This window comes from Synchiropus splendidus, chromosome 9, assembly GCF_027744825.2.
Source record: "Synchiropus splendidus isolate RoL2022-P1 chromosome 9, RoL_Sspl_1.0, whole genome shotgun sequence".
Classification (NCBI taxonomy): domain Eukaryota; kingdom Metazoa; phylum Chordata; class Actinopteri; order Syngnathiformes; family Callionymidae; genus Synchiropus; species Synchiropus splendidus.
In genome coordinates, this window is record NC_071342.1 from 16,627,767 (window position 1) to 16,652,830 (window position 25,064).

At 43.7% G+C, this 25,064-nt stretch overlaps 1 protein-coding gene across 2 annotated transcripts in view; it reads right to left on the bottom strand.

The window, feature by feature from the left end:
- Positions 1 to 375: 375 nt before the first annotated feature.
- macrod2 (mono-ADP ribosylhydrolase 2) overlaps positions 376 to 25,064 on the bottom strand; it is a 498,510-nt gene continuing 473,821 nt past the window's right edge. For both annotated transcript variants that reach the window (XM_053874271.1, XM_053874270.1), the window contains exons 14-18: positions 24,724 to 24,870; positions 24,301 to 24,372; positions 4,400 to 4,438; positions 3,816 to 3,881; positions 376 to 1,533 (exon numbers count right to left, since the gene is read on the bottom strand). In XM_053874271.1, the coding sequence (XP_053730246.1) occupies positions 1,511 to 1,533; positions 3,816 to 3,881; positions 4,400 to 4,438; positions 24,301 to 24,372; positions 24,724 to 24,870 (347 nt within the window). In that variant the 3' untranslated portion in view covers positions 376 to 1,510. The remainder of the gene's footprint in view (positions 1,534 to 3,815; positions 3,882 to 4,399; positions 4,439 to 24,300; positions 24,373 to 24,723; positions 24,871 to 25,064) is intronic.

A 25,064-nucleotide genomic window follows, 5' to 3' on the forward strand; every position in this document is an offset into this window, starting at 1 on the left:
CTCACCCGAGATGGCACAAAAGCAAGTGTCAAAGCACCCCTTACCCAATTTCTGTCCATTTCAGTCGCTCCATCTTCGATTTTCACTGAACTTTGAGAGTGGATTTAAGAAAAGACGCTCCCACTCGGGGAATGTGAAGGTCCTTGAGAGACACGTGGGGCATTTGTACAGTACACAGCGAGCGCTTGGAGGCAGCAAGCTGGAGATCACAGGACATGCTAATTGTTTCCGTCCTCCCAGAGTCACACGACTGACCGCTCCGTTACGGTTGTTGCAGAGGTGAAATTATCCGCTCTCAAAGCAATCACAATGAAATGAAATAGTCACCGGCGAAAACAAGACGCGTGACACGCTGCGCTGAAAAGCTGAGACGTAGCCTCCAACTTCACCTTTATTAGTCGTTTCAGTTATATTTTAGCAAAGCAAACAATTATGAAGGCATCATTTCATAAACGTGACTCATCTGGTCGATAAAATGGCACCACTCAACGCGATACATAAATCATACCAACACTGAGAACCAAACAGATACATCATTGATGAATTAAGGGGGAAATTAGGTATTAGACAGTGCATGATTTAGTCAAAATGAAAAATTCATCTGCAAGCAGGTCGTACATTATTCATCCTTTGACCACGTCTGTCATGAGTGAATGTGAGCTTGATACAAAATAAGGCAGATTTATTCAATACCGTTGGAACATCAGGGACAAGGAAATGAAGCAGAAATTCCTGTGAATGTTGATGACGTTCAAATGAATTATCCAGCATGCACTAGAAAAAAAAGGGCACAGGTTTAGAACTAATCGATTTGTTAAAAAGACAATCACATCCTCTTTAGCATGCGTGTGCGCTGACGAGCTTTTACCCGGTCGAATGAGTCAAGCTGCATTTGAGATCAGACACGATAATGTTGGTAGCTAAAAGGCCTGGAGGGGTTCCAGATCCTCCGAGACCTGCGTCTGATTCAAAGCGTCGGCTGATTCGGTGGGAGCGGCGGCAGCAGCAGCCGAGCGCGAGGAGACAGGTCGCACTCCAAAGAGCCATTCAAACTCAGGATTCGACTGTTGAAAGTCAGCGCGACTGCCACCGTGGCGTCTCAGATGTCGGAAGAAAAAAAAAAGTGGCTTGATGTTTACCGCCGGCAGAATCAAAGGACACGTCTGTCCCCCGACGGCTTCAGCATGCTCGAACAGCAGGATAAATCAAACAAAAGAACCTGGTTAGTGGCATCACATCTAGCGGGAGAATGACTCTAACACACAGTGAGGTATGGCTCATCTTTTCTGGCTGATATGTTCAAGTCCTATAGTAGGTACATTCTGACATAAACTTGAGTGGAGAGGAAGGTTTAAACCAACGTGGAGGAAGCTAAATAAAGGTGGGAAAGTGAGAATGTTGGCCAATGTCAGAGCCCCGTAATCCCAAGGAGCCGGTTCGACCCCAGGTGGTAGGCCCTTGCACAGTTTGCTGGCTGTCAGATAAGGTTGATTGTCCTTCCCTCATCTGGTCATTCTTTCTTCTCAATAGCATCTGCGGATAAAACAGATTCATAGAGTTATACAGTTTTCCTTTCCGCAATATACTTTGGTTTCATCAGTCCAGTTCAGGGCCAAAGATGCAGACACAGTCCTCCAGCTTCACCTATGTGGGTCATCCTCCCTAGTCACCGTAGAACTGTACGGTCCTATGAAGAAGTACAGTGGTACCTCGGTTCTCAACCACAATCCGTTCCAGACGGCCGTTCGAGAAGCGTATTGTTTGAAATCTGAATCGATTTTTCCCATTACAATGAATGGAAAAAGAAATAATGCGTTCCAAGCCTTAAAATAGTCTTTTGTAGGAGTGAATGTAGAGTGTCTGCTGCAGGTGCGCTGTTCCTCTATGTGTGTGGCCGCTGCATGTGGGAGGGGTTGCCGAGTGAGTGACGTCTCTCCAGAAGTGAAGAGGTGCCCGGTGCGTGTCCAGCTCTGAATGTGCGCTTCTGTGCAGTTTGGCTGTGACAAAGTCATAAACCAAGTCACGCTCTGTCCCAGACTCGCCTCATCCCTGTCCCAGCTCCAGCCCACAACATCAAACCCTGGAGTGTGCGCTCCAGCCTCGGAGGTGTGGAGAGCGAGCACCTGTGACACTCTACCACGGTCCAGTGTGGAGACAGGAAAGGTTTTACACCTCAATATGAAGAAAAAACAGTCAGTAAATGTAGCTAACAGGACACGTCTGCATACAGAGGCTGCGTTATACACAATAACAAAGTGTGTCGTGGGTCAGCTGATCGGCCCGCGCACGTTATGTTTTTACCGGCTTTTTTGCGGGGCGTTCGAGTTCTGAATTTTCATTCAAAATCAGAAGCAAAAAAAAAATGAAATTTTTGTTTGAACTCCGATTTGTTCAAAGTCCAGGACGTTCGATAACCGAGGTACCACTGTATAAAGCATCATGTTTCAACCTGCAGGACGTGCTAACAGCTAACTTTGTCACCAACCACAGCGATAAAAGTCCACATGAAGACAGTCATTTTTTGATGCCTAGGGAGTGAAAGTATGTCAGTCCTTGTTATGTCCTCATTCACCAAATATAGAAACCTCTCCTCCTTTCACCTACTGTAGTCTCTCCAACATTCTTTGTCCAACGTGCCTGTCTCTCCAAAAAAACATGGCTCCCTAACTTTGCAGCATGTCTTGATCATGAAAGATGCAGTTCTTGGTCAGTTTTCCATTTTTAAAAAGTGTCTAACTATGTTTGGTTTTAATCTGGTGGAACAGAAACTCTTCATATCAAGCGAAAAAAGTCACATTTATCTACAGCACAACCATAAGTAATTATGGAATTTCCAACAGATTTTAAACATTTTTTTTATCATCCTCCTGAGTGAAGCTGTTTATAATTGAAATTTAATACGAAATATATTGAATACAATTTCAATTTTCAGCACGAAAGGCTCAGCATGAAGCTATGATTCTTCATCAGTCCCACACAATCACAACGTGAGACAGAGATTTGTGTTTGACGGACAGAGTGGTGAGCCTCCATGCAGAAACTGGGTTTATGCAGTCTCTCCGGTGTAACCTACAATATCTGTTTGCAAAACGGCGCCGTCTCATGTGATTGATCACCGTCTCTTCTGATTTTTGCCTCTAATTTTGACTGCACACTGTGCACCCTTCTGTTCTCCTCAATGCTCCTCACTCTGATCCGCTCCACTGTTCGACAGGAAACTTTTCATTTCAGTCTGCCGTTGTTTAAGCTCCAAAAGTCTCTGTCAATCTACTTCAAATCCTTTTGTTTGTCAAACAATCTGTTCAGTTACGTAAAAGAAAATTAAAAATTGGCACACTTTCAGAAGGAGGAAAAACAAAATACGAGCGTCTAAAATGCGGGGATTGATATTACCCTAAATGTCAGTGGAGGTCTGAGCAGAACAACTGTGTGGTTTCCTTATCAGCCATGATTTATTGGCGTGATTATTGCCCCTCCAGTCTGCCTGTTAAAATAATATGCAATGCACAAGTTGATTTATTAAACGGCTGATAGTTTAGTTCGCAGGTAATTTATCACACTCAATCTCCAAAGGCGCGCTGACACATTTACACCAAAATATCAGGGTCGTTGCCGTGGACCTGAAGTGGGAGGAGAGGATTCACAAATGCGTTCGGCCCTGAAGGGGCGCAAACAAACTGAAGGCTACGAAAGCAACTAGATGGAGACAGACGGGGAGGGAAGGAGGAAGATGGCGATCTGGCCGTCGAAAAAGGAGCAACAAGGAGTGAAAGAGTGGATGAAGCACGGGATTCTCCGAGCGGTGATGCTTTTACCTTTGGACTGGGTGCTGTCAGTGAGAATAGGTTCTTCTGAGCCTGCGACATCATCTTTCATCCCCTCTGATGAAAAGTTGAGGAAAAAAAGAGGCGGAAAAACGATAAATGTTGACAAAGCGAGAGACATTTGTGAGCAGAAACATTGAGATAGCAAACAGTGGCGTGCCCCAGGGCTCTGTCCCAGGGCACCTCCTCTTCATCACTTACTGACTCCCTTTCGGCAATGTAACTTTATTCCAGACTCACATGGATGATTACCCTGGCCACCCTCCTTGCTTCTATAACAGATGTTTGAAATTTGACTCTCCTTTCAGATTTTCTACTGTGCTATGCTATGAACAATGCTCTCCTCATTCTTTTATTTGGTCGACCTCACAAATCCCTTCATAAACTTCCTCTGGCTCAAAACTGGGCTGCCTCTCTCATAACACTGACGTCCTCAAACTGCCTCACTGGGTGGCCGTCCATCTCCCCCTTGATCATATTGCAAATCTAAATGGTCTGACCACAACACAAGTTATTATTTTTGCTTGTATGAGTTAATCCATCAATAAGTCTCGAGTCAACTGAAGTCTTCTTACCGTCATTGCTGGTGCCAGGATCGTTGGTTTCAGTGACATCTAAAACACAAAGATGAGAAAGTATTACAGAGAAATATTTGTGTCCGAAAGTATTCTGTTCTAAATCACCAAATATAGAAACCTCTTCTCCTTTAACCTACTGTAGTCTCTCCAACATTCTTTGTCCAACGTGCCTGTGTCTCCAAACAACCATGGCTCCCTAACTTTGCCTGTCATACTGAAGATGCAGTTCTTGGTCAGATTTCCATTAAAAAGTGTCTAACTATTTGAAGAAGTACAGTGGTACCTCGGTTCTCGACCACAATCCGTTCCAGACGGCCGTTCGAGAAGTGAATTGTTCGAAATCTGAATCGATTTTTCCCATTACAATGAATGGAAAAAGAAATAATGCGTTCCAAGCTTTAAAATAGTCTTTTGTAGGAGTGAATGTAGAGTGTCTGCTGCAGGTGCGCTGTTCCTCTATGTGTGTGGCCGCTGCATGTGGGAGGGGTTGCCGAGTGAGTGACGTCTCTCCAGAAGTGAAGAGGTGCCCGGTGCATGTCCAGCTCTGAATGTGCGGTACTGTGTCGGTAAATGTAGCTAACGGGACACGTCTGCATACAGAGGCTGCGTTATACACAATAACAAAGCGCGTTGTGGGTCAGCTGATCGGTCCGTGCGCGTTAAGTTTTTTCTGGCTTTTTTCGGGGACATTCGAGTTCTGAATTTTCGTTCTAAATCCGAAGCAAAAAAAATCTAGAAATTTTTGTTCGAATTCCGAGACGTTCAAAAACCGAGGCACCACTGTATTTGGTTTTACTCGGGTGAAACAGAAACTCTTCATATTAAGCGAAACAAAGTCAGATATATCCACAGCACAACACAACACGATCTGTTCTAAATCGGTCCAGTGTGCAACTCATCTCTAAACCTGCTATTTATTTCCATTTCCCGTCCAATCCAAGCATCAAGATGACAAACACTGTCGCCTCTTTCTGCTGTTTATATCTGAGTCACAAACTACTAATTGGACTTTGAAGAGTAACTTTGAAATCATCAGTACTGGAAACTTGCTTATGCCTGGAAATGCAGCACTTTCCTAAATAGATAAACTTAAAAAAGAACAACACCAGTCTGAGAGAGGAGAGAGAAGCATGCAAAATTAATTACAGACTCCCATCCCTGTAAGGCAGCCTGAGAACCCCGCGTTCCCCCAACCCCCTCACCCCCTCCACTATATCCTGCCTGTTATCTGTGTAGTCGCACAACTCCTTCTTCGCCGCTCCCCGAGCTAACCTCGCCGCTTCCCTCTTCGCAACAACAATCAACCAAACAAAGCACATCATAAAAATAACCACCCTCCCCGGGCGGTCCGGCGATGATGTAAACAAATACAACTGCTTACTGTGAGAGAAAACAATCGGTGCTCCTGGTGTTGCGGATGCTAACAGCCGAGAGTCTGGGGTCAGGGAGATTTTTACGATTTCGTGAACCTGCAGTCCAGGACACTAAACTCCGCTGCTCAGATTTGCATACAAACTTTTGTCTCTATTTAGTCCAGCAGGCTTCCGACTGTGAATAACAACACAACACTGATGTAACACTATGGAGTTTGGTTTTGTAATCCCTGATAGACCAACGACTCCCAGGAAAAAAGATTAAAGAGCAGGAAGGATGAAGCAACAATGATTTCACTCTGGTGCTTTTGTTTTCAGAGGCGAGGAAACACCCAGGGGAGGAAACGACAGTATTAGCAAATGGTGACAACAAAGACAAGCACAGAGTTGATTTATTACCAATAGTTTTGAAGCCGAAGTTACTTTACTTTAAAGGTCAAGTAGGGGAAAGGAAATGTGAAGTCCTATGGTCGCTGTCTATTTTCTATCAGGGTTGCCACAGCATGTTAGCTTCCTCCACCTTTGCCTACCTCGACCATCCTCCCCAGTGACACCTGTTCATGTTCTTGTCCTTGTTCACCACATCCTTGAACCTCATTTCTTCCATCTCCAAAAGTCAAGGCCCAACGCCGAGTCCCATCTCTGTGTCTTTGAACCACCCGGTTCAACCCACCTTCACTCTCATGGTGTAATGTTGACTTTCACGACCTATACCGACGCTGAAGGCAGCCTTCAGTATTGCTTGTACCGCATCGGCTTTTCCCGTTGTGGGCAGCGTGTCATGGCAAAAAAAAGGATGTTGGAGTTATATAAGCTATGGGATAGTGCTCCTTTTGTTCAAGACATAACGTGTCAATTGCTACTTAAAGCTCCTCAAATGGCACCTCACACTCCCACCCGAGGCGATCCAGCCTTCCGCCTAAAACACTACACGGGAACGAAAGTTTTTTTCTCACTCCAATGAAATGCGAAAGGCTGCCTTTGGCGTCAAGTATAGAACGCAAAAGTCCACTTTCCTGTTGTCAGTATATCACGCCATGTGAGCGAGGATGGGTGCCCTAGTCCCGCCGCTATACTCATTTTCCAGCTTGTTTTTTCCTTGTCATCCCCAAGGACTATCTTCACCTCTTCTCAACCCTGTACTTCTGGCATCAGCTTATCATTTAACCATGCATCCAGTAGCTCCCACTCACTGACACTCCTCTGTCATGTTGCCTCCAGTCAGTCTTATCCACTTGTTCCACCCTACATGCACTCTCTTCTTCACCTTCCTACGTCGCTGAATTCATGGACATTGCCAAGTTATCAGTTCTCAAGTGCAAGTCATTAAACCAATTCTCTGAAACATTCCTTTCTGAGACTATTTCAACACATGTAAATTGCAGATAAAAGTTTGCTGCTCGACCACTGATCATCACGTGGCCTTTGGGCAATAAATAAACTTGGGATTCCAGGCCTAGTTTTGTTAAGGAACTAAGGTGATGTCACTAATAGACCTTTAATGCTGGTTTCACATGAAGATGATCCTGATCTTTCCTTGCGAAGAAAGGTCGGTGATGGAGAGACAGTGTCAACCAATCAGATCGTGCAATATCCTCACACCCAAAAGGTTCAAGGCATTAGGATGAATTGAAGTAGTAAATAAATAGGTGAATAAAAAGAAACCACTTGTGCTCACGCTACAGAAAAATGGAAAAATATTAAGAAAAACAAATGTTTTTAAAGTTTCACTCACTGGCAGCTCAGAAAAGCTGTTGTATCCTGAAACTATCGATTCTGTAATTTAAAAAAAAGTGGAAAGAAAAGCAAGGATACAGCACTCTCCTTCTCATTACACACCCCCGTGCTCCCAAGAACACTGCCAGCTTTTCTGTAGGAAAAATGCCCAAAATCGACGCTGGCCCTTATTAGTCATTTAATATCCCAAATGGGGAGAATAAGGCTGTGAATTTTCATTGATTTGGGGTCAACGGAGGTGTCGGCTCAGGCTTGAGGAGAAGGCCAGCGCTGGCTGCCTCGCAGACTACTCTGACTTCTGCTTGTGCCGACAGTGGCGGGGCAATCATTTAGAGGAGGATGTGAGCAGAGGGTGGTAAACACATAAACAAGATGGGGCGGGAGAGAAAAACGCCTCCGGTCAACATTCCCAAGAACAGTCCTCAGAGTCTGATAAAGAAGGGAAGCAGGAAAAACAGCAGACTGGATGGACTCCTTGAGCGAAAACCTCACCGCTCACTCTGCAGAAGTTCAGCTACCTCAAGGATCTTTCTCAGCAGTTGACCGAGTCATATAACTAGAGTGGAGATAAATGAGTTATGAACCAGTCAAAAAAACATCTTATGCAATAAAAATACTGCATTAAAAAACTTTGTTAAGTGATTCAGTTTGCCTTTGTGTCGCTTCATCTCTCCAGTACGAGAAGGCGAAGGTCATATTTTAACACACTCGGGCATAAGTCACCCTTATATGCAGACAAGCAGAAAATTACAGAGCCCCCCGCCAACACATGCACAGGCACTTTTTATTCATTTATTAGACAAGAGAGGGAGTGTTGTTGGTCAGCATTAGTGCACTGCGCCAAATAATTCAACCAGCTGTTTACTATCGGCTCTCATCGTAAATTCTGCTTCCACTTGATGAAGTTTTTTTTTTTTGTTTGTTTTGATGGTGCATTCATATGGCTTGCTAAAATGGAACAAACTATTTCATTCATTCATAAAATTGTGAAGGTGAGGTACGTGACCTTGGAAGACTGTCATGTTCGAGGGAGCCAAGTTATGTTAGGGTCGTAAGAACAGCTGACTGAAGAGAGAGCGCAGAAATATCATGATCCATTTTGTTTGTAAGTTTCATCCAAAGTGTCATAGAAAAGCAGCATTTTTCGCAGCATAGGGGGTAAAACCTCAGTGAGTCTCTGGAGTGCAGATGTCAATGAAGAGCTCAGCCCACCATTTTGGGGGCAAGAAAGCAAACATCCTTTAGACCAGGGGTTCTGTACCTTTGTGGTCTCGGGGCCCACCTTTCCCAGAACAAATGGACCCGGGGCCCATTCAACTAATAGAACTGATTCATTACTCTCGATTTCATTTGAGCTCAGTAACCATATTTAATCTACTTAGATTTTCACAAAATCTTGTGAAATGACATGAAGCCATGCAATTGTCGCAAAGATTTGTCATCGAAAAGTCCAGCCAGCAGCAGAACCAGGTGCAAGTCATATTTATCAAATTTAATAAAGAAAAAACGAAAAAAAAATGCTTGATGCAAACTGTTGAGAAAATTAGAAAAACTGAATCAAATAAATATAATAAAACCAAGTCTAAATATCATAACATAAAAATAATATATTTTATTTAAACTCCAAAGAAGATATAAGTAAAGTGCAAATAAAAGTATCGCAATAAAATGCTGTATTTTTTTTTTTTTTTTCCAAAAATGCTTCAACAAGTGCTTTCATGAACAGTTTTTACTGTTGGGGGGGCGGCATCACTTTCTTTATTATTTTTTCTTTTCATGAACTTCTCCATAGTTGTTAACTATCACAGATTTGCAGCTGTCAAGTCAATTCAATAGACACACTACTGCCACCATATGTGGCAAGTGTATTAAAACTGAGTGTCCTGCAGCCCTCACAGCGCATAGGTGTAAAACAAAAAAACCTTTAGCGGCCCTCTAGGAGGCGCTCACGGCCCAACCATGGGACCTGGGCCTATGGTTAAGAATCACTGCTTAAGACAACGACAGGGGGAACAGCAAGCTGACTGGTTGATTCTGACCAGACTTGTTGGGGCTGTTGTACCCAGGCCATTAGTCCTAGTCCTGATCTTTTTATAGCCCAATAGGTAGGTAGCAATGTTGAAGTAGTTGAAGAAGTTGGTGACGTTGAAGACCAGACAGCCGCCGAGGAGATTATTATTACTTTTTCTGGACTGACAGGATATATGACCAAGATGGCGTTAGCTGGGATCATATGATGAAACACATTTAGATACTCACATGCTGTCAGAGTCAAACCAGTCGAATGAGATAAAAATGAGGCCACAACAGAGTTCTTGCACTGCAATCCTTCCAGAAACAGGATTTGCTCGCAAAAGCAATATTAGTTTTATCTCATCTTAATCTCTTGTTTGCTTTTTAAACAAGCGATAAGTGCCAAATGTGTTTTATCTTTGGAAAGAGCAATCATTCAAATTGATATTTACGGAAAGAGACTCAATATTTGAGTCGGAAGAGTTTGCTTTTCCAAGGGTTAGTCATCAGTCTACAGGTGCACTTTGTCCTGGATCAGATGCTGAAGCTCCCTTTCCTCTTTTTATGTTCTTGCCAGTGGACTTCAGTGGGTCCTCGGGGAGAGACGTTCCTGCCGGTCAGCCACACGGCAGCATGGGAACTGTCTCTGCTTAATGTTCCAGACACAAGCTGTCGGCAGAACAGGAGGTTCCCTTTGTCACACAGCCACATGACATCTCCCTGTCTCTTAGTCGACGCTTCTTTTTCAAAGCAGAAGGGAGAGCTGGATCGATGGAGGTGGAGAAGCGTCTCTGCTTTACATTGTCAGATTTTGTTCTTTTCCATTTGATCCACAAACCGAAAGACAGTGTGCGTTCATCTGCCGTGCAGAAACCGGCACTGGAGCTTTGATCCTTGCGAGTCTCACATTGGTGCCCAGCTGCTCACAGTCAAACAACAGTCACCAGAGCGATGGAGAATAGATGAAAACATTTATCTTCTGCCTTGCTTTGGAACTGAGAGTGCGGACTCCCAAAGAGACTTAGGATTCAACAAACTGTGTTTGTTTGATGTTATAGTAAATTCTAGACTACAGAGTTCACCAGCATATGAGCTGCACCCACTAAATTTAAGAAGGAAAATAGTTCTTGTTCATACGTAAGCTGCACCGGTCTATAAGCCGTGGGTGCAGTGGTGCTGTCTGCACCGTAGAAAGGTCAGCGGTGCGCCTGGCTTAAAAATGCATGAGGATCACTTCTAAACCAGCTTTGAAAATGGGGTTCAACAAGGAGACTCATGAAACAAACTCGGCAATGTTCTAAGCATGAATCATGAACTCCTCACATCTTTTATTTACATCAAAAGGCTCAAAATGCGCTGTTTTCACCCGCTCTGTTGGCGGATCTGCGGACACACGGGTGAAAACAGAGCATTTGAAGCTCTTTAGGGTAAATAAAACGCCTGTGATTTATTTGTTTCGATATGACAAGGCTCAATATTTTGATGGGATGACACTCTTTAGCCTGTAAAAATCTATATATTAGCCACATTGTTTTATAAGCCACAGGGATCAGGCGGCAAGAAAAAAAGTAGCAGTTTATAGTCCGGAAATTACGGTAAATAAAAATGACCGTAATTGAAGGCAGGGTGTCCATTACGATGACCGGGATTGCAGTCTTTGGAAATGAGCCGCCAAGAATCTAGAGTCTTGAGGAAAGGTTAGGGTCAGTCAGATGAAAACAGAATTGCTTGACCGCTGCTACCACTCAGCAGCAACTCTTAGCACACCACCAGTCAGTACTCTGGTGTAGTCTCACGGGGTGACGCAGAATTCAGCCTACCATGTTGCATGCTGACGCAACAGTGTTTCAAAAGCTGTTTTTCTTCGCGCAGTGTTTTGAGAAGGGTCAGGATGATGGTGCACAGGGGAGACAATTGTAAGCTATTACTGTTAATACTTCTCTTATGTTATGATATATAATAACTTGCTGTATGATAGCATGAGTTTGACTCCGCTGAAAAGAGTCAAGCTCATGATCACTTGATGTACTACCGTACATAGACCAAGTGATGCAATGTTATCTTTCAAGAGCGGCACATCAAGGAGCGCCACCCCAGTTTCTTGACCACATGTTGGACAGTCCAGTGAAGCCTGACTATGGTACCTACAAATGTCGCAGGAGGAGAAACATTGCGCCCAGTGACATGAACTCCACTTGACAATTGACAATATGCAACCTCACAGGGGTGATTTCAACACCTTTACTTGGAGCGATTTGGCCACTCCAGCATCATGGGAGCAACTCAGACAGGGTTTGCAGAAATTGGTGCCCATAAATGATCAATAAATGAAATCAAATTTCAGCTTTTGACACGTGGCATTGCTGAAGCGTTTCTTTTTTCATCAAAGTTTTGCTCTCGTACTTTGTTTTGTTCAAGCTCCAATGTTGGCGGATGATTTCCCCTGGCGACACATATATATCTACGGTTAAAGGATCCGACTGTCGGTCGCGCATCTGTCTCTCTGGATTAACCGGCGGATATTACAATGTTTTGCTTTACTGATTTCTTCAGGGGACCATCAGCGTCAGATGACTCCCGGCGAGAAAGAGGTGCTTTTTCAATGATCTTTTATGCCTGGGATACAACGACAATAATGTGGATATTATTGTGTATAACCTCAGACGGGCTGGTCACAACGCCAAGTGTCCTTTCAATGCAGTTCACAAGGGTAAACCCAAGAATGTAAACCGGGTGGTCTATGAAAGAGGATTCATAGCTTTGTCCGTTGTGTGTCTCCCTGCTTAACTAAATCAATACAAAGTGAAGCTCAACAAGTCCCCGACCCACAGAACTAATGAGTGGCTAAATGTGGAAAGCAGCTCATTTTCATATGTTAATGTTAGGTTTTCAAAGTAATCTTTTGTGAATAGCTTAGCTGCATGAGCTGCCACTCTGAAAGACAAAAAAAAGAGGGAATTCGGTGCCAGTGGGTTAAGAGTTTAGACATTTCTTTTCCCGGAGACAGAACGCTGTCTGACAATCTGAGCCAATTAAAGAGCGCTGAGCTGTGACCTGCCGGCTAGAGAGACGAAAACAAGTCTGCTCGGTAAACACCGCGACCGCCCCGCTCTTCGACCATTCCCGAAAAGCAAAACCTCTTCATTAATATGCCGCCTTTCTTCTCCTTCAGAAAAGGGCCGAGGGGTTGTGGACACAAGTGTGCTCCCCCGTGGCTCTCAGAAACCTCGCAATAAGTCTGCGGAGGGGGAGCTGGGAGACCGGGAAGGGTCCTCGGAACTGAGTGAAAAGACTCATTACACCGGCTTGGACAGGATGAGAAACCACAAAGTACTCTGAATGACGGAAGCAGAGCAGGACACCATCTGCTCTGGGGTGAAGCTCTGACGCAGAGGACGTGAAGGTGATTAAAGGGAAGAGTGATACAAAGAGAAACGCTAACATACGTCAAACAGACCATTACAAAAGGCTTGGAAGAGCTGGAACAACAACACATCTTGAAACCGGCTTTGACTCTTGATCCATTTTTCACGACGCGTCTCTTCTGCCACTTTCTAAGATATTCCACGACACTCTGAAGACAAGGGGAGATAAAGATGAGACGGAACACTGGGAAGGATGAAAGAAATCGGTGTGTAACTGATTAAGTGTAGAGGTAAGAGACAACACCAAAATAGATACGGAAGGAGGTAATGCAAACGAGGCCTCCCCCCTGAGTGACCTACATACCTGCTAAACCTGCTGTCACCGGTGGCCTCTCTCATCACGCCGTGAATCACTTAACATAATCTCAAGACTCTCCTTGTGCCGCTGCTGAACCCACTTCTGCTTTTGATACCAATTGTGGTTTACAACATCAACCAGCGAGGCTCTTCAGGCGGGGAACTCTTTAATTTGACACAAAAGGGATGTTGAGGAAGCCAGCTATACATTGAAAATGGGACAGCACGCTGAAGAATGTGCAGAGGCAGCAGGCTTATGTGGGGGGGAGAAGGAAAGTTTGTACCACGAATCCTGGTCAGAGAAGTGGATCGACATTGAGGCCAGTAGGTTCTCAACCAAAACCCTTATGTTTCACCTTTGCACCAACTTCTTTCAGAACCAGGGGTCCTCCCTTCCTCTTCTCTTTTTTCCCCGGTAAAGCCAAGATTCTAGCCCCAACATTGTCTTTCCTTTGATGGGTCCAAACCATGTGTCCTCCCTAATTCTCCAGAGCAGCTGTCCCTCTTATGTACTCATTTCTCATGATGTCAACTCAGACATCCAACCACTACTGGCCTTGTCAAGCATCCCTTTCACCCTTGCTGCAACTCTGTTAACTTGGTTCATCCCACCCAGCCTGCACTCTCTTCTTCACCAACCATTCCTCTCTCCATTACCCCGGACGGCTGATGCATAATAAGCAACCTCAACTTGAGAATTGTGAACCATGGTGGCAAATACGCTAAAAAAAACATTTTACATCAAGGAGCTAAAACAGAAAGACTCATCCTGTCATGAAGGGAGCAGAGACACCATAATGTGACCAAATAATGGTTGTAAAGTTGTAGTTCACTGAATAATAGAAACAATAAATAGACACTGTTTGTTAAGATACAGTTAAGAGTCTTAATTTTACTTCATGGTAGCCATGAACTTTTTCAATGAAACTTGTTTTTCCTTCAGTGTTATTATTACTATTATGAATATTGTTGTTGTTATACTTAGTACTTAGTACAGGTGGCGTCTGAGTGTGTTTTACAGACGGATTTATCACTTGAAAATCCTCTCAATTGAATCACTTGTCCAACAAAGCCAGGGTTGAGTGGTGCTGGACTTTCTTCCACCACGCGAGAAAAAGAATCGACAAAAAAAATCACTACAGCTCTAAGAAATCAGGTTATGAAGACGTACAGCAAATTATGAGGATAAGATGATATTCATGAGAACCTGGTGCGACCAGTAAGTATTGATACGATGAAGAGTTCGGGATGAACAAAAACACCTGCTTCTTACTGCTACTGCTTCAGTAGAGAGGATTTCTTTGCACCGGTGCGATGATGATGATGATGATGATGAAGATTATTCTGTCCAGTTTTATTCCTTTGGCTCAAACAAAGGAGAAGCATCAGACTTTATAAGCTTGACTTATCGATCCAACGGCTAATCTCAGACGACTTTAGAAGAAGATAAAGAGCCACTGCTGAGTTGGTGGTTGCTGTGGTGAGTCAAATGGACCAAACGGTGAGAAGAAACATTGATTCTTAGAAATGAAACTGTGGGTAAAACTACTCCAACATGTTTGCTGGAAGCAAACTGCAGACTGCAGTTTATCATTAACAGCAATTGATGTGATTGTTTCTTTGGAAAATAAATTCTGGATTGGCAGCAGGGGACTGAACAAGTTTCAAAGACGGCTCGAGCACTGAAGTTTTCCTCTTCATTGAATCGCTCCCTCATTGATGGGCGACTCTTCCAACTGAGTAACAAACCATGGAGCAGACAATTACTGCTGTTTCAAGCCAGCGCACTTCACAGCGATGGCAGGTCAGCTTTCAATTAGCTGTGGGCCAAAATGTCCTGAGGCATCTCGCAACAAGTACCCTTGAGCTCAAGGGGCACCAGCGCACTAGGAGTTGGTTTTTATGTGATATCAGTGTTGTGAAAGGAGGACAAAAAAAAACTCCCACTTCATTCTGAGGACGATGCTTCACAACCCTTAGGCCAGATTTGCTAATCTCCTCAACTGTATATCTACAGTACTGTATACATGCCACAGAGCTGACAGTCCCATGGGGCAGTGCAACGCCTCGTAACCCTGGCAGTGGAGGCTTGAGGCTGGAAAATCAACATCAATTCCTTCTGAAGTTGGGAGCTCAGCTTGCCTGGCATCATCTAAGAGCTGAAAGATTTTGAACAAACTCCGAGAGGGAGGCAGCCAATTGGGTTGATCTGAGGAGAATGGCTCATAGTGGAGCCGTTCCTTGAGGTGGTTGGGTATCGGAGAAGCAAAAGCTACAACAATTGACGCACTCCATTTCTCAATACATACTCAACTTCTATTGAAGTTGCATTCAGTCGGGGTCTTGCACCATTCATCTCAACGGTAGCAACGCAAACCATTATGGAGACATGTGGGAGTAGAGGAGGTGTTTTATAAAGAGAGCTGGTGGTTACCTGTTAAAAAAACATTATAATGATAAGGTAACTCAATTTCACTCTGTCTTGTGATCAGAGTTTGCACCACAGCGTCAACATTTGAGGCTAACTGGAATCCATTCCACAGCACTTTAAACCTTCACACAATTCAGTGTCATGATCTACTTTAACTTTTTACTGTAAACAGGCTTCAGAAATCTCATTATGTTAAAGAACAATAAAACCCAAGGAATATTTTGTGCATATATGGTATGTTTCTTCTAGAGAAGAAACGTACCATATATAAATTTTATTCAAGACATTTCAAACACAAATTCGTTGCGTCTCAGACAATACTCCCTGTGCTCTGAATTCATTCAGCAGCCACTTTTGTGGAGCAAACAGTGGGCTAGATGCAGGATAAGAGAGCTGATCAAAAGAGGAGCTTCAAAGGAAAGCGGTAAAAAAGGGTCCCGTGTAGCGGTGAGTCTATCTTTGAAGCCAGCTTTAGGGTCAGAGTTGACCAATATAATGGACATCGAGCAGACAGCAAGTCTTCTCTGCATCACCCGATGAATGACCAGAATGTAGCTTTCTCTTTGAGGAGAGAAGAGGAAGAGGAAAATAAGAAACAATGGAGGTGCTGTTGCACGTGGCAACAACATGGCACTGGCACAAGGTCCCAGCAGGGAAATAATTGGTTGAGACCCATTTTTCTGCACTTTCACAGTCAGTGCGAAAAGGAAGAAAATGGAAAGTAAAGTCTAATGTGCTTAAACAATGGTAGCACACTCCCGAAAGATTCCCGCCCCCGGCACATGTGTACAATCTTATGCCAAAAAGTTAATTGCGTGCCGATGACTTTTGGCCACCAGAACAGCCACGGAATCAGATTAACACCAAGGTGTCCTGTTGTGGCAATAAAACATGGCTGAAGGCCTCTGTTTCCCATAAAAAGTGAGGAAAAAGAAATGGATTTTGAATGTTACATAATAAATGTCAGTCCTCGCGCGTTCAGCATTAAAAGATCAACATGCTTCTACGTGAGCAACGTTCAGCAAAACGCCTGTGGCTGAATTTTGTTGAAGAGACCATTGAGTCGGATTGTTGGTCGGTTGCACTCTGAGCCACTTGGGAAGGGAAATACAAATAAATCCATAACACCTCCTCGAATCACAAGCAAGAAGTTTGTGAAACTCTACTGTAATTTCCGGACTATAGAGCGCACCGGAATATTAGCCTCACCCACTAAATTTAAGAAGGAAAATAGATCTTGTTCATATGTAAGCCGCAGTGGTCTATAAGCAGCGGGTGCAGCGGTGCTGTCTGCGCTGTAGAAAGGTCAGTGGTGCAAAAACGCTTTTCAAAACTAGTTATGAAAACAACAAACAAGCTGCATAATACGGAGCGTCTCGATTTATCCACGCGGCTCTCACAATAGACAAGGTGCAGCTCTCCAGCTGGGATCAAGTCAGCGGCCAAAATCCGTCTCACTTGTGCTCACGTCGGACTTTTGAGCCGAACGCACTTTGTCTTGAGAAAGCGTCTTGCATCTTTAATTCACATTAAAGCCCTAAAAATGCGCGGTTTTCACCCGTGTGCCCAAAGTTACGAAACCACAGCCGGTCTCAGCGGCTGCTTCTCGATTCCAGACCTCCTGCAGATCGACTCTGTCGAAGGAGCTACAGACACGCGGGCGGAAACAACGCATTTTGAGTGCTTTAAGGGTAAATAAAAGGGTACAAATTTGATCGATTTCATCGCCTCTGACTAATCTGCTTTCACTTTTGTTTTAGAATCTGAAATAGAAATCTGAAATGATATTTTAATATTAATATTTCATATTTTAAATATTGTGTATATTTTACTCTCATACATGACTAGTACACAGAAAAACACTTCCTATGTTCGCTGAAACGAGTACAGTAACAATTCCCACCCAATCACTCTGCTTCTTTAAAAAATGCTTTGAATTTGCGATGCAATATTAGAACAAGTGTATGGGCATGACATAAAAGTAAATGTACATTCTGGTCTAAAAATACAAAGTGACTTCCGAATACATCAGTCACATATAGTAAAACATGTTTTGTCTGTTAAGTATTCCCATGATCCATTTTCACTTTGCTTTCATGCAAGTATTTCAGGAACACGGTGAAGGGCTGCATTACAAAATAGCAGTACAAAGCACTAAAAACCGCCCTGGGGACTGAGAGTTTTTCTAACCATATTCCATTTCAGGTGCGGCACAATGGAGACAGATTTGTTCTGATAGAGCTCTGGAAATGCAGGTGTAGAGGTTTTTACTCAAAGACTTTTTTTCACAATTAAACTTGCTGAATAGAGAATGGAGAGTCTGCTGCTCTTCACACACGGATCGAGCGAAAGAAACGTCCGATAAATTGCTTAAGCTGAGGAGTAAAAAGAACACTGGGAACTCGTGGTGGTAATGAGATGGACCAGTTTGTGCTCATGTTTCTGAGAATCACAACAGGTCTCTGCAGAAGAGTGGAATCAAGGGAGACATAAGCGGTGAGAAAGTCGTCGCCCACCGCCTCTGGCTTGATGTAATTGTGACTTGTCTTTCTGTTGTTTTCAGTCTGAGATTGTTGTGCTGCTTTTGTTTTCATCCGCCTTCCATCTCATCTCCACAGTACGTCCCACCTGACTTCCCTCGCGCTGCCGTTTAAGTAGCTCCCTTGCTTTTCCTGAAGCTCGAGAGGTGGAGGGTACATTTCAAATATATATTTGCCGTATGCTTCGACAGAGGCAAAACGCAAAGAACTGAATCCTTCGAGTTTAGATTCAACTCTAGTCTGGTCTCTGGGTACTTGAAATGTGTGCATGATATTGCAAGATATATGGACAATTTCAAGAATTGAATCCATCCATTCTCTTCTGCTTTACTGTTAAAGAATCAGATGAGATAAACATTCACCGTATCCAAGAAAACAACAAGAGAAGAAGACCATGCTATGCCAAGTATTGAAGACTGAGTGGAAAATGATGTATTTACAAAGAACATGCCACTAAAAAATAAGTTTAAAAATGCCACATTAAGGATATCCCACTACATCAGCACACAACATAAGAACCAGTGGAACATTGTAGCCCTGCAGTGCATTGTTAGAGACTCCAAAATCTAAAACTGCTATCAAATCATTTTAAATAGTTGTCAACATTTTTAAACTGTGAATCAATAGTTGAGGGCAAAATGGCCCCATGGCTACCACAAATTTCAAATCACCAGGAATCACCATTTAATGGCGTTATCGTGACACATTTGCGACACATGTGGAAAGCGCCATCCCTTGACTTACCTCGCCACAACTTCTTTCTTTTACGGTTCGCGCTGAAGGCGGAACATGTCCTTCAATCGAAAACCTAAAGGGTCAATGGACAAAGCCGATGGCTGCCTTTTTTGTATGAAGACAAGGGATGAATTCAAGACGGACGTCTTTTTTAACCCTAAAAGAACTGCCCCAAAACTTTGGAGCCTGCTCAAGCGAGCGGAAATGAATAATAACATTTACAGTAAAAACTCGCTGCAGGTGTGAATAGAAAGAAGGATGAGCAACCGCAAAGTCTGTGGCATTGAATCTGTGCAGCCATTACATCTTACCTTCGGAGCTCAGACAACAGCCATCGACTCCGCTGAGAGAAGCAGACTGCATGAAGGGAAAACAATTTCTGCTCACAACCTAGATTTATTTATTTCTAGCTTAAGGCAAAGCCGGTCTCATTTTAATTTATGGATGTTCCGGGGGCTTACCGAAGCTCCTGTCCCTCTCACAAGACTCCAGAACAAGGCTTGCCAGATAAATATTCTGGGCACAGTTACAATGCAACCTCCAACGTATGTCATGCATATTAATACATGCTGGAATTCTTCACAGCAACTTCAGTATCGGAATCTCATTGCCGCTGCAGAAATACATTTAATTTTGATGGAATGGGAGCGAATACCCTGATTAAAAGTAGATATATCCTCTCACTGTGTCCTCATAAGTGATGTACAAGCAACATAAATCACCGTAACAGGATCAGTGTGTTCATCTTGATGCTGACTGCAGGAGCGTTGGTCATGTAACAGAAAGTGAGAAGGATCCAGGCATGTTTTTTAATCAGTGAATTATGATGAGTGAGAGGTTTCTATTTAAATGAGTGTAAATAAGCTGCTACTTTTTTACCCCCATCTTGAAAGGCTTGATGTCAAAACAGCAGCCGAGACTGCAAATGTGCCCGTGAGCCCACGAATGCTGAGGTAGCAGTGTGTTTTTATCGCACAGGAAGGTACGTCTGCAGCACTTCCGACGGTGTGGGAACCGCTAATGTGTGCCGAGTGTGACCTCCATATTTCAAGGTTTAGGAGTGAAGCGTTGAGTGTGGCGGGCAGAGAGCTGCTAATGTGTATTTCAAATGCATCCAAGGCTGCAGCTGCAGACAGGGTGATGTCAGGTAGGGGAACCGCAGAGCTTCACACAGATGAGGTGGCCACATTTTTCCCCAATGAAAAGTTCAGTTCAGGGGAACATGGAGCAACTCATCTTCACATCTTCACGGCATCAACATGTTCCAGCATTATCCAATGGCAACAGGTCAAGTGAAATCACCATCAGAAACGCGGTGTCTCAGGGGTCACTTCTCGGAGAACTGATCTTTACTTTATGCATATATAACAGGATGCTGCTGAATAGAAGCCTTTTCAGAACCGCTCTCTCTCTCGCTGCTATCTGCTTGCTTAAAAAGAAAAACACTTTTAAACACTGTCTGAAAAATAACATGAAATATTAATAAAGACTTGCGCTTCCACTCACCACTGTATATTTCCCAGTTGAAATATTAATCCACAGCGTGAATGAAACATGCTTGTCGACGTGATTGACAGCTAATTCCCCCAAATTCCAAGTTTATTTCTGGAAAACAACAAAGGCTCAAAATGCTTTTAATGTCCCATCTGCCACCTGATTGTTTGTGAGGACAAAACAAAGGAATATATTAGCATTTCTGGCATTTAAATTTGCACACAACGTGATTGCAAATCTAAGAGAATGTCAAAAAACAGCCCACGCAGGCAGCGGATCATTACTAACATGACGAAAACAGTCTCACGTCCTGTTTTCTTCAAATTGTATGATTCATTACGGAGTCTGTCCTTCATTACGAGACCTTTTATGACTCCGTTCAGCGGAGCAGATATAACCTCTCTGTCCACTGGCAACAAGATTACAATTATTACTTTCCATAAAGGGTATTTGCACAGGAATCATTTGCTCTGTGAATAGCTGGTTACGAGGGGATACGTCAGGTGGTGTTGGACTGAATAAGATTTAATATTTTGCCGGACGCTCAACCATATTGGCTCTGCTGTCTTGTGAATACTAATCTGTCGGCACGACTACCACAACAGATAAGACCAGTGTGTCACTGTCGCTGTCTAACCAGTGATTCTTTTGGGAAGAGTAGAACTATTTTCTGACTTTCGTTTCTTTCTTCAGGCGTTTTCAGTGATATCATATGGACGCAGACTTTTCCTGAGACGACGCCATGTTTTCTTGAGCTTTCTTGATCATGGCAAGGAAAATGATCAGACGGGAAAGACGCATCTTTCGTAAGGGTGAGGCTTAAGACTAGACCTGTACTAGACCACTTACGCTCAACGTCCTCAACAAGATGCATGTGCATCTTGGCAACGGAAGTACCCATATCTATACAGGCAGGCAAGTCATCGAAGTCGTCGCCAAATTGTTGCTTGGTGCTTTTCAACACAGGTATTCGAACTGTGGACAAAACAAGTAAAGTAGAGCACTCGGAGACGCAGCAGGGGTCTGGGATTCTATTTTCATTTGCTAGAGTGAGTTTTTGCAGATCATACTCGTGGTATTTTGTAGGGAGCAAAATGCCTCTGGTGGGAAAGGATCAACTGTACACGTAACTTCCGACTTCCGACCTGCTCGATGTCCACCCGCCCTTTTTTTATTCAATATCTAGCTCCGCAGCACGTTGCAGCCCACCAGTACGACAGTTACGGCAGCACAGTATCCCAGCATCTCACTCTCCCACAATGATCTACCACTACAGTAGTACATATAACCCTCGCGTCGCTTATTTTGAATCGACTTACGTCCAACCTGATTTACGACCGGTTGGTCAGACCCAATCCCGGTTGTAAGTCAGATGTTACTTGTATGATATTTATGTTAAAATGAATGTCAACAGCTTAGTCCAACAATGGGTGAGAAATTTGAATTTGTCAACCAGTATAAAGTTAAATAATGGCAAGGTTAAGTTGCCGTGTAACTGTTTAGCTTGACCATGATCGGACTGGGTGATGTTTGCCTTTGTGACCTTCAACTGTGCCATAGAGGTAGACACTGGAGAGGCTACAGGAGGGTGACAGCGTTGAAAATCACAACAAGGCGCTGATTCTGGAACTCTTTAGTTAAACTGCCTCATCTGTCATGATTGCTGTGAGTACTGCGATGTCCAAATGTCTCCTTGCTACCTTTCCGGATCTGTCTACGTACTCTATTACCAGTAGAACCAGAGAGACTGAAGAGCGCCACCCTCAGTCACAGAGGTTGCGTTACTATACTTGGTGGAATAATGCAGCTATTGCCTCAGTCGCGCTATTCGCTCCATGTCTACAGCGTCATGCAAAAAAAATGACGCAATAACCACTGTTAGTATGAGAAAAGAATGTACTATCATCAAATCTCCAGTGAAATCGACGTAAAGTAAGAGCTACTTCTAGAAGTATTCATGCAAAAATATGCGGCTTGCACAAAAGAATCAAGAGGCCGACGGTGGCCTGGGGCCACCCAAGTCCCAGATCCATTCTCCGACGTGATGGACACTGGCAGGTTCTGGGTCGACACAATCAACAGGCGGGAGTGAAACTTCCCAGTGATGGAAGGGCTTGAGTGTTTGTAAGACATATTCCAATGGCTTTTCAGGTAGAATGGGGGAAAGCTATCACAAAGAGATCTATCCGAAATGTTGGGTCCAAGTCTAAATTAATAGAATGTCAGTCACAAACAAAGTGAAATGGAGGTGAGAGTGACTCAGACCTCTGTGTTAGCGCCGTGTTTGGGATTGGCTGGGGATCACAGCTCGGCGCTCCTCCAGAGAATACGGTTAATCAGCAACTGTGCCAGCCAAAGAGGAGAAAAAAAAAAAAGTCTTGTGATGGGAGAGCAGAGGTCTTTAGATAATGACCTGCCTCATCATCACGCTGGCTGACTGAATGCAAATGCATGCAAAACATTCGATAGCTCGGCCTCAACGGAATCAGGAAAATAACCCCTTCAGTGGAGTTTTATAAAGTCAGCAAGCATCACTCTGAAAACAGCTATTCCTCATATTATTTACTTTATAAACGTAGATCATTTTGGGATTTTTTTCCTCACAAAATCTTTGAAGTCAAGTATCTCTCAATCTATTGTTGTCAGGAGGGGGCGCTGTGGTTTTACTACAGGTGATGGAATGGTGGAGTAGATTTCCATCCTTAAGGCACGTTCTCACCAAAGTCAGGGTCGAGACGCGATATGTCCGACAAACAGTCGCGCTACAGGAAAGGGGCAGGGATGCGACATGTTTTGGGTAGAAGGGTCGCAGCTCCAGTTCACTTCTAGGGAAACGTTTCTGGCATCTCTGTTGACTTACCGCTGACTTCAGGCCCGCCCCCAGCAGACTGAGCTACCTTTTTCAAACAACAGGGCCTTGCCTACTCGAATGCAAGTCGTCCAACAAGTTTTGCCGATTACCATTCAGGGTGGGCGTACCTTCAGGAGAAGGTCCCATTTGGACCTTCAAGCAGCACATTTTTAAATGACAAACTTTTCAAACTGACAGCTGGCTACACTAGTTATAGCTAGACCTAAACAGCCCAGCAGAAGATGGCAGCTCCACCTTACAGGTTCCGTATTGAGGAGACAGGGCTTTGGTGTGCACAATGTCGCAAGGTGTACGACAATTTTCGACATGACAAAATCAACATTACATAACCATGAATGTGTCTTTCCCATGTTTCTATTTCACATGGTGCTTTGCTGGGTGAAGGGTACATGTGACTTCCTCGCGTTTGTCTCAAAACAATGAGTGAGGTGGTCTGACTGATCAGCTGCTGCACCTGTGCAACACCACTGTCCTCATACAGAACACAGATGTACACAATGCGTACTGATCCCACAAGGCTATTAAACACAAGACATTATTTGGTTACTACAGCACAGGAAATCTGCGATGAATGTGTATAATAATGTTCCTCGAAAGTCAGACCAGGGTGGGAGGTGATGTCGAGGTAGAGTAAAAGTCTTGCTGGTTCTGTTGGCTCTAAGAGCTACAAACCACCAACTACCCCTGGAATAGTTCACATGTGTTTGATAGCAATGAATAGAAAAAGATGGTGAACAGTAGTGTTAGTTTCATCTCCCTTAAACGTACAAGAAGGCGCCGGTTAATACTGCAAAGCTCAACAGACAACCGCTGCCAGTCAAAAGTTGCAGTCGCAGCTGCTTCAGATGGTAGGACATTCTTGAGTGAACCATGGACACAAAAGAGATGGAGAAGATTTTTACTTAGACGCATGACTGAGTCTGCTGCTTCAATGCCTGACCTTGGATAATACAACGCAATGGATGGACTGCGTCGACTCACCCTCCATCTCTACAGTGGATTTTCCTCCGCCGTCATCCTCCGCCTTTTCAGCAGGTTTTTCCTCCTCTTCTTCTGTGAAAGCAAAAAATACTCTGAACATTTCAACAACCTTTTCAACAACAGATCATCACTTGACCTTCATTGTCAGGTTCTGCTATTCGACACGAATCATATAATCGGATACTGCACTCCCGAATTGAAAACGGTGGCATGCTGATTTGTGGTGACAGTCATTTTGCATATTTATGGTTTCATTTCCAAACATGTAGTTTTAGTCCGAAAACAAATCTGAAATAAACATCTATATTTTCCCTGTCACTTTTTTTTGTTTTTCTTGTCTATGCAAAGGCACCGCGGCTCCTCTTCACTGCAGTGATGCAGTGGATGACTAAACAAAAGCTTGAAAGTGAGCCAACTTCTTACCATCGTCTTCATCTTTATCCTTGTCATTAGCGATTCCTTGATCCTCCTCATTGTTGTCCGTGAAACCTGGATTGTCATCGTCATCACCGTCTTCAGCTTGATCTTTGTCCTCAACTTGGTTGGGCTCTTCGGTGCCTGAGTCTTCATCTGCAAGGCAGCAGCATCACAGTATCTCAAGGATGAACAGTGATCCATGGTCTCCACAGCAGTAATATCGACAAATATGTTTCTTATGTCTTATAATTTCCACAAAATTCCATTGTTTATTGCCTATAATCTCTACAATGGAGGATATTTTTTGCAGGTGTTTATGTAGTCTATCAGCAGAAAAGTTGGTGAAT